Source organism: Mandrillus leucophaeus, unplaced genomic scaffold (assembly GCF_000951045.1).
Source record: "Mandrillus leucophaeus isolate KB7577 unplaced genomic scaffold, Mleu.le_1.0 Scaffold268, whole genome shotgun sequence".
Taxonomy (NCBI): Eukaryota; Metazoa; Chordata; class Mammalia; order Primates; family Cercopithecidae; genus Mandrillus; species Mandrillus leucophaeus.
In genome coordinates this window covers 1,335,082-1,345,506 of record NW_012102787.1, presented here as the reverse complement: position 1 = coordinate 1,345,506, position 10,425 = coordinate 1,335,082, and the positions used below count along the sequence as shown (strand labels likewise).

At 41.9% G+C, this 10,425-nt stretch overlaps 1 protein-coding gene across 1 annotated transcript in view; it reads right to left on the bottom strand.

Moving 5' to 3' along the window:
- The window catches only part of MDN1 (MDN1, midasin homolog (yeast)), a 199,369-nt gene that overhangs the window by 142,370 nt on the left and 46,574 nt on the right, over nucleotides 1-10,425 (bottom strand). The window contains exons 12-15 of the mRNA XM_011984463.1: nucleotides 8,872-8,967; nucleotides 6,896-7,008; nucleotides 4,869-5,017; nucleotides 3,873-3,933 (exon numbers count right to left, since the gene is read on the bottom strand). Of these exons, the coding sequence (XP_011839853.1) occupies nucleotides 3,873-3,933; nucleotides 4,869-5,017; nucleotides 6,896-7,008; nucleotides 8,872-8,967 (419 nt within the window). The remainder of the gene's footprint in view (nucleotides 1-3,872; nucleotides 3,934-4,868; nucleotides 5,018-6,895; nucleotides 7,009-8,871; nucleotides 8,968-10,425) is intronic.

Genomic DNA, 10,425 nt, shown 5'->3' with positions numbered 1-10,425 from the left:
TCCTTGTCTTCCGCTATGATTGTGATGCCTCCCCAGGCATGTGGAACTATAAGTCAATTAAACCTCTTTTCTTTGTAAATTATCCAGTCTTGGGTATGTCTTTATCAGCAGCGTGAAACAAATGAACACAATGGGCAACAGAATGTGACCTCATCTCTACAAAAATAGAAAATAATTAGCTAAGCATGGGGGTGCATGTCTGTAGTCCCAGTTACTCGGGAGGCTGAGGCAAGAGGATGACATAAGCCTAGGACGCAGAGGCTGCAGTGAACTATGAGGGCACCATGGTACTCCAGGCTGGGCAACAGAGTGAGACTCTGTCCCCCACAAAAAAAAGAGTTAAAATTAAATAAACAAATAAAATCCAAGACCAGCTATAGTGCCTGTAATCCTAGCACTTTGGAAGGCCCAGGCAGGAAGATTCCTTGAGTTCAGAAGTTCCAGATCGGTCTGGGCAACATAGTGAGACCTCATCTCTACTAAAAATAAAGCAGCTGCATGTGGTGGCTTGTGCTTGCAGTCCCAGCTGCTCAGGAGGCTAAGGTGGAAGGATCACTTGAGCCCAGAAAGTCATGTTTATGCCGCTGCACTCCAGCTTGGGTGACAAAGTGAGACCCTATCTTTAAAAAAAAAAAACAAAAAAACCCCCAAAGGATCCAGATTTGCAAACCAGGTTATTATTTAATATTGGACACATGCAAAACATATTTAACATAACTTATAAAACAGACGAAACCAGCAACACAGCCTGAGGATAGGAATATTTATCTTTTCCCCATCTCATCTTTTTGCCTACAGCTGAATTTTGTTCTCCATTCCTTTGCCTTTTTAAAAACTTTTTGGTATTCTCATCTTCTACAATGATTCTTAAACAAGGGAGTCACCTATTCATCTATAACATAATATATGCTAAAGATTTTATTTAAATCTCTTTGTAGTAAAACCACAATGAGATGCCATCTCACACCAGTTAGAATGGTGATCACTAAAAAGTCAGGAAACAACAAGTGCTGGAGAGGATGTGGAGAAACAGGAACACTTTTACACTGTTGGTGGGACTGTAAACTAGTTCGACCATTGTGGAAGACAGTATGGTGATTCCTCAAGGATCTAGAACTAGAAATACCATTTGAGCCACCCATCCCATTACTGGGTATATACCCAAAGGATTATAAATCATGCTGTTATAAAGACACACGTACACGTATGTTTATTGCGGCACTATTCACAATAGCAAAGACTTGGAACCAACCCAAATGCCCATCGATGATAGACTGAATTAAGAAAATGTGGCACATACACACCATGGAATACTATGCAGCCATAAAAAAGGATGAGTTCATGTCCTTTGTAGGGACATGCATAAAGCTGGAAACCATCATTCTGAGCAAACTATTGCAAGGACAGAAAACCAAACACTGCATGTTCTCTCTCACAGGTGGGAACTGAAAAATGAGAACACTTGGATACAGGAAGGGGAACATCATATACCAGGGCCTGTCGTGGGGTCGGGGGAGAGGGGAGGGATGGCATTAGGAGATATACCTAATGTAAATGATGAGTTAATGGGTGCAGCACACCAATATGGCACATGTATACATAAGTAACAAACCTGCACGTTGCGCACAAGTACCCTAGAACTTAAAGGATAATAATTAAAAATATATATATCTTTGTAGTAATGTAAGAGTACAGAAAACAAGGCATATTTCCAACTACACAAAAATTGAGAAAAGGCTCAATGGCTCATATCTGTAATTTCAACACTTTGGGAGGCTGAAGCAGGACTACTTGAGGCCAGGAGTTCAAGACTAGCCTAGGCAACAGAGCGAGATCCTGTTCAGGGTCTTGCTTTGTCATCCCAGCTAAAGTACAATGGCATGACCACAGTTCACTGCAGCCTCAACCTCACAGGCTCAAGTGATCTTTTCAAATTGAAATGTAAGTTGCATTTTCTTTTAATAACTGATGCTGACCTACTAACAAGGAAAAACAGATATATTCTATTCACCAAGTTGGCACCAAAACAAAATTCTAGGTAATCATATTTTGAGTACCACCTTTTTGTGTCATCAATTTGCATCACAAATGTACTGTTTACTCACTATATTTAAAACAACTTGCAATGGCTAACATAACACAACAAATTCACGATAGAAGAAAGGACCCAGTCCGTGTTCAGTTAGTACAAGATCAATGCCATTTATGTTAGGACTATTTAATGGCATGAAATTCCTAAAGACATACAGATACAGAATAGAGAGAAATAGACCAGGCATGGTGGCTCATGCCTGTAGTCCTAGCTACTGGGTAGGTTGAGGCAGAAGGATTGCTTAAACCCAGGAGTTCAAGGCTGTGCTAAGCCATGATCACACCACTGCACTCCAGCCTTGGTGACAGAACAAGACCCGCACAAAACAAAAAAAAGAATTAAGAGGCCGGGTGCGGTGGCTCACACCTGTAATCCCAGCAATTTGGGAGGCCGAGGTGGGTGGATCACGAGAGATCGAGAAAATCCTGGTCAACATGGCAAAACCCCGTCTCTACTAAAAATACAAAAATTAGCTGGCCGTGGTGGTGTGCGCCTATAGTCCCAGCTACTCAGGAGACTGAGGCAGAACAATCACTTGAACCCGGGAGCCGGACGTTGCAGTGAGCAGAGATCGCGCCACTGCACTCCAGCCTGGTGACAGAGCAAGACTCCGTCTCAAAAAAAAAAAAGAAGATAAATATATACAGCAGTATAGACACGTCTGCTTAAATGAAAAATCACATATATTAATAAGAACAGATTGCCAAGTTCCTCAAACAACCAACCAAATATAAGTAAAATAAAACCAAGGTAGAAAGGCTGGAGCGCAGTGGCACAATCTTGGCTAACTCCAGCCTCTGCCTCCCGGATTCACCAATTCTCCCACCTCAGCCTCCCTACTAGCTGGGACTACAGGCGCACACCACCAAGCCCAACTAATTTTCGTATTTTTTGGTAGAGATAGGATTTCACCATGTCTGCCAGGCTGGTCTCGAACTCCTGACCTCAAGTGATTCACCCATCTAGGCCTCCCAAAGTGCTGGGATTACAGGTGTGAGCCACCACACCTGGCCCAGAACTTACACTTTAGATCAACTGTACTATATAGACAAACATTAATTGATTATATACTTGCCTGCTTTTTCTCCTTCTTCCAGCATATGACCTTTGAGAACAAGGGCCTCAAGTGTTCGTTAAAATGAAGAGAAACATCTACACACCCATGAGCTCCTCAATAAATTCAAATAAGTACCTTGCTGTGGTTGGGGGGTAAGATGCAATCTTGCTCAAGGTGTCTTAGAGAGACTAAGATGAGCAATGTCCCACCATAAATCTTACTCAAAGCACCACACACACTGATGGTGGGACCCTGAGGAAACTAAAATAGGCAACTCACACCTTAAATCTTACTCAAGGGAGTTTACCCTTTTTCCTGCACACACACAAGACCAGAAGAATGACTGATCCTTCGCCTTAGCTTCATTGCTATGCTAAAAATCACACCCATGCTAATGAGATATGGGACACATGAAGAAATATGTTATCAAACTGTTCAAATGCCAGAAGTTCCCTGCCTCTACATGCTTAAATATCACTTCGTTTCCACTTTAGCCCCTTAAAATTACTTTCCTGACTGTCTTAGTTGGGCCAGCCATAGAATTCTCTCTTTCGTGCTACCTCCCTGGTACCCTGCCAAAAGCTCCAATAAAGCCTTATCTGAGGAAACTTTTTCTATTGCACAGAGCACCCTATAACCTGTGGTTGTAACACTAAGGAAACAGTATTTCTTACCTCAAGTAATAAACACAAAAATAAGAAAAACATTTTAAGCCACACTTACCCTCCAAGCAAGTCTGCAGTATCACTTTGCTGATTCATATTGACAACTCTCAAACGGTGGCCTTTTATAAAGAAAGTGCAAAAGTGTTATTCCAAAAATTTAAAGACCGATAATATCCAGTGTGCTCCTTAAGGCTGTGGGAATATGGCATGGGGCTTTATTTTTTGAGACAGACTCTTGTTCTGTCAACCAGGCTACAGTGCAGTGGCCCAATCATGGCTCACTGCAGCCTCAACTTCCTGGGCTCAAGTGATCCTTCTGTCTCAGCCTCTCAAGCACCTGGGACTACCGGCATATACCACCACACTTGGCCAACTTTTTTATTTTTTTTGTAGAGACATGGTCTCATGATGTTGCCAGGCTGGTCTTGACTCCTGGGTTCAAGCAATCCTCCCACCTCAGGCTCCCAAAGTGCTAGGATTACAGGCATGAGCCACTGCGCCCAGCAATAAGGTAAATTTTCAAATGTGCATTTGCTCTGAATCATGATAGCCCAGAAGTTGAAGACCAACCTGAGCAACACAGCGAGACCTCGTTTCTACAAGAAACTTTAAAAGTTAGCCAGACGCGGTGGCACAGGCCTGTAGTCTCAGCTATCTCGGAGGCTGAGGTAGGAAGATCACTTGAGCCTGGGAGGTCAGGGGTGCAGTGACCTGTGAGCTTGCCACTGCATTCCAGCCTAAGCAACAGTGCGACTCTGTCTCAAAAAGAATAAAAATTTTTAAAAAAATGAGATATAATGCAACATGTAGAATATAATCCCATATCTGTTTTGAAATAAAACAAAATCTATTCATATATGTATTTGCATAGGCAGAGATTAGAAATAATTTAATAATAATCTATTTAAAGTAGTTAGTTCCAGGCAAAGAGATTATATGTGGGGTGCTGGCACCTTTTAAACTCTGTGGTCTTTGGATTTCATATTTTTAAAAAAGGAAAAAAAGTGGTCAGTGTGAAATGTCTGGGGGTAGATTTATTTCCTCTAGGGATTACCTGTAATGTGAGCCAAGTACTGGACAGTAGAAGTTTTGCCAGTTCCGGTCTCTCCCACCAGCAACACAGGCTCCCCTTTGCTGACACACACTGCAAGCTGCTCAATGAGAACAGAGGACGGCCGTGTAGCAGCAAAAGTGAACTTCTCCCTGGAAAGGAGAAAAAAGAGTTTAAAAACCACGCTGCAAGCTTCTCCCAGTTTTGCTCTGGGAAACCAGATATTCCAGGTTCAACAAACAAGGATGAGAAAACAGCTCAGAGTAATTGTCTTCAAGTTATACCAGATAGTCTTACAACATACAAAAATTACAGAATTTAGTTTTTCTGCAAACACCGAATACTCACACATCTGATACCACGCTAGGCTCTGAAGATTAAAAAGATCAATAAGACAAGACTATCTGTACCAGTTAGCTCATCTTGGACAAATTACTTAATGTGTCTTAGCCTCAGTTTCCTCACCTGTAAGATGTGGGTAACAACAGTACCGAGTTGTAATAGTTTAATAATCTTCCCCAAATTCATGCCTACCCAGATCCTATGAATGTGACCTTATTTCAAAATAGGGTCTTTGAAGAAATTTAATCAAATTAAGATAAGGTCATATTGCATTAGGGTGGGTCTTAAATCCAACGACTGGTGTCCTTATAAAAGGAAGATTTGGTGACACAGAAATAAACACACAAGGCAGGGCGCAGAGGCTCACGCCTGTAATCCCAGCACTTTGGGAGGCCGAGGCGGGCAGATCACAAGGTCAGGAGTTCAAGACCAGCCTGGCCAATATGGTGAAACCTCATTTCTACTAAAAATACAAAAATTAGCCGGGCGTGGTGGCAGACACCTGCAGTCCCAGCTACTCAGGAGGTTGAGGCAGGAGAATCGCTTGAACCCTGGAGGTGGAGGTTGTAGTGAGCTGAGATCGCGCCACTACACTCCAGCCTGGGCGACAGAGCAAGACTCCATCTCAAAAAAAAGAAAAGAAAAAAAATACACACACAAGGAAGAAGGGCCACGTGATAAGAGAGACAGAACTTAACAGTGATACAAATACAAGCCAAGGAACACCAAGGACTGCTGGGAGTCAAAGAAACCAGGAAGAGGACAAGCACTGTGGCTCAGGCCTGTAATCCCAGCACTTTGGGAGGTCAAGGCAGGTGGATCACCTGAGGTCAGGAGTCGAAGACCAACCTGGCCAAGATGGTGAAACCCCGTTTCTACTAAAAATACAAAAATTAGTTGGGCGTGGTGGCACATGCCTGTAATCCCAGCTATTCGGGAGGCTGAGGCACGAGAATCACCTGAACCAGGGAGCCACAGGTTGCTGTGAACCAACATGTACCGCTGTACTCCAGCCTGGGCAACCCAGTGAGACTCTGTCTCAAAAACAATAAAAGAAAAGAAAGAAAGAAATCAGGAAGAGGCAAGAAAGCATTCTGCCCTAGAGCCTTCAGAGGGGAGGAGCATGGCCCCATTGAAACTTTGATTTTACACTTCCAGCCTCCAGGACTGCGAAAGAATAATGTCTATTGTTTAAAACCACCAAGTTTATGGTAATTTGTTATGGCAGCCCTAGGACACTAATATATTAATTCACAGGATTATTACAACCACTACATGAGAAAATATGTAAAGCACTTAGTACACAGTCAGACATGTAATAAGTATTTAAAGTTACCTCGATCACAGAATCTTATATAACCCCAGCCTTCCAGGAATTTAAAGACTGATGTTAGACATAAGCCTGACTTCCAACTGAGGCTTACTTCACTAAATACACTGCAGTGAATAAAATCAATAATTCATCTTTGGTAGTGCCAAGTCTTTAATGACTTTCATTGCCTCTTTCACCTATTAATATCTAATTTCACAGAACATACTTTGGGAAAACACTGCTCCTTCCTATATAGTATACTACAGATATCACAGTTCAGACATGTGTTTTGCACAAAGAGAAGAGGCTGAGCCAGACCTTCTATCAAGTTTCTGGAAACCCCACAGTTGGCAGCTTAGTTTAGAGCCCTACTTACCTCTGCATGTGAACAGCCTCACTTTGTTTCCGTAGAAGCCGCACTCGACCCACTTGCAAATCTAGCTCATTGATCACAATTTCTGGTTTATAAAGTTGACAAAAGAATTCAGCCTGTGGGAGATAAGATTGTACCTGAGTAAAAATCCACACGCTTTTTGAGTATTTCCTCATCCAGAGGCTTATTTTGGCCCTCAAATTAGCAGTCTACAAAGAATCATTCTCTACTTCCCAGACAGTTGAGTTGGCTTTTCATAAAGAAATTTCTTTTTTCATTTTCCAAACTTCTAATACTGTGTTTTTAAAACATTTATCATTCCCTAAAATGGTACTTTTCAGATAAGCCCTACCTATACATGGAGTGAACACACTGATATATCCAATAAAGTGAACAGTAAGTCTACACCTAAAAGGTAAGAAAAAAAAATCAGACAAATCTTTCTCTAGCTATGCGCTCCTCTGCTTTAAATTTCTAACATAATGTAGGAAATCATGGTACATCTGACTACAGCCAAAGCAAAAAGAGCTGTGGCAGATGCTCCTGGATGTCTACCCAATAGCCATTCTTCTCTTCTCCAAAGAACACAGATTTTGTTCAGGTTTGGGGCAGGAGTAAAAGAAGCAAAGTGCTCTTGGAAAAGTGAGCCCTTCTACAACAAAAGATGATGAATATTGGTGGAATGAATATTCATGGTGTTTTCATTATTCTTCCTTACAATTAATATATGTATCATTTAAGTCCCTTTCAGTAGGACGTTTTATGACCTCCAGTCAAAACCATCCCAACTATTTCAGAAGCCTTATAAAAATCTCTACTATTGTAAAATTCCTGACATAAGATCTTTTAGAGTCACCATTCATATGAGAATGTCAGACATCTGCTTCAAGATGAGCCCAGACATTTTTTCCAGACACCAATGCCACTGCTGAAAGGATCCCTCCTCCCAAAATACGTATGACATAAAACAAGAATGGGAAAATATTAACAATGTCAACAATGAAACTAAGTAGTGAGTATTCAGGTATTCACTGGTACTACTCTTCAACATTTTTTGTTTGGTTGGTTGGTTTTCATTGGAGAAGGAGTCTGGATCTGTCGCCCAGGTTGGAGTGCAGTGGCACAATCTTGGCTCACTGCAACCTCTGCCTTCAGGGTTCAAGCGATTCTCCCGCTTCAGCCTCCCGAGTAGTTGGGAATACAGGCATGTGCCTCCACAGCCAGATAATTCATTGTATTTTTTTTAGTAGACACAGGGTTTCACAATGTTGGCCAGGCTGGTCTCAAACTCCCAACCTCAGGTGATCCACCCACCTCCGCCTCCCAAAGTCCTGGGATTACAGGTGTGAGCCACCACACTCGGTCTCTTGCCAACTTTTCTAATAAGGGAAAATAATAAAAAAGATGGAAAAACTCTGTGCATTAAGTTATAGACAAAGGTATTACTAAAACATAGTTACAGTCCTGAGTCTATTACCTACAAAATAAAATAAATGCTCACTAAAACACTGAAGAAGATACAAGACATGAGGAAGCTCCCTTTAAGAATGTGGAACATGGCCGGACACAGTGGCTCACGCCTGTAATCCCAGCACTTCGGGAGGCAGAGGCTGGTTGGATCACCTGAGGTCACGAGTTCCAGACCAGCCTGACCATCATGGAGAAACCCCATCTCTACTAAAAATACAAAATTAGCTGGGTGTGGTGGCGCATGCCTGTAATCCCAGCTACTTGGGAGGCTGAGGCAGGAGAATCGCTTGAACCCAGGAGGTGGAGGTTGCGGTGAGCCAAGGTCGTGCCATTGCACTCACGCCATTTGGGAGTTGTATGCCCACAAGAGGCTGCAATAAAAGCGCCAACTTTTACAAAAGAGACACCACTGCAAAAGCTGTTTCAACTAAGGACTAGAGACCAGCAAGCAAGCAAGCAAAAAATCCTAGCCTCCTTTCAACAGGAAAGTAAAAAAACAGCACACATACCTTTTTTCTAGAAATGTTCAATTTGCTTCCAATAACTTCCGCCATTTTCAGTTTGCTCGTATGCTCAGAAAGCATTGCTGTGAAACAGTCTAGAGCCTATCAAAATAACCAAGGTAAATGCTGACTGATTTTTAAAATAATACGTTAATCACAGAGCATCATTTTCCGGCCACGAGAGGGAGAAGCACAAAATCCAGCAGACATATTTCTCTAAAAATGAAGGCAGTGCAAATAAGGAACCAACCCAGGACTCAGGACCTGACCATAACGGCAAGATAGGACATCAACAAATATAAATAATTGACTACTGAAATACTCGCAAAATAATAAAAAGCACCCAACAAAACACCCCACTTTGCAAATCCTAGCTTCGGGCAAAGAAGAGCAATTAGTGTTGACCACTGGGTATGTGTTTCAAGGAGAACTGACTCATATAGTGCTGAGGTAACATCAAAAGACTGCTTTCTAACCGTAAGAGAAACATTAGGTGTGCAACACCTCATGGTCATTATCTTAACCTAGTACTCAATCTTAGCAACTACCAGTGAGCCAACCAGTTATGTCTTCCGACGTAATGAAACATAAAATACCACCAAAAATGGATTGTACCCCAAAAATGTTAAACTTGAATTCATCAAGTATTTTCTGTATTTTCTATTTACAGAAAATATGAGAGATAAAATAAGGTAAAGGACACCACGAGTGTGGAATTGAAACTATCTTTGCAAAGACTACTACAGCAATCTAACATGGCTGACTCCATCTTACTTCTAAGCCTCACAGGCTGGCCATCTTCACTCATTCCTAGGCATAGGACAAGCTAACCATGGTAGGAATTTAGTTTATAGTTTAACTTGGAAGCAAGGATGATAATAGTCCCTCCCTAAAACTAACCCCCTCTTTGCTCAGGGACCAAATACTCGCAATGAAAGACCACAAGATTAGGATTAGGATTATGGGAGGGACCTTAATTCTGTTAAAATGTAGGTATAGTTTCTATAATCCCTTACTGCTCAGGAGTCATATGGCCAGAGGTCACAAGATTTGTGGCTTCCCCAACTGCTCCTATAGATAACACCACTATCACAAAAACTAAAATTGGCCTTTTGAGGTGATTTTCAGATTTTTGCATTCTGGCAACTAACCCCACCTGACTCAGTCACCCCTCCCAGAAGCAGACTCAGTATACAAGACCACTTTCCACATTCCTATGAGTTCATCCCCAACCAATCACAGCACCCTATTCCCTAGTATCCAGCCCAGCAAATTATCCATAAAAACCCTAGCTTCTGAGTTATCAGGGAGATTGATTTGAGTAACAACTCCATTTCCTATATGGCTAGCCTAGCATTCATCAAGCTCTCTTGAAGACTGCTTTGAGTTAATAATAAAACTGGTCTCCCATACAGTGGGTGCTGCGTGAATTACTCTATTGCAATTCCCGTCATGATAAATTTTCTCTGTCTAGGCAGCCGGCATAGGCAGCGGGCAAGGCGAACCCATTGAGCAGTTACAATCTGATCTATTTTCTTTTCTTCCTTTTTATTTTTTTTT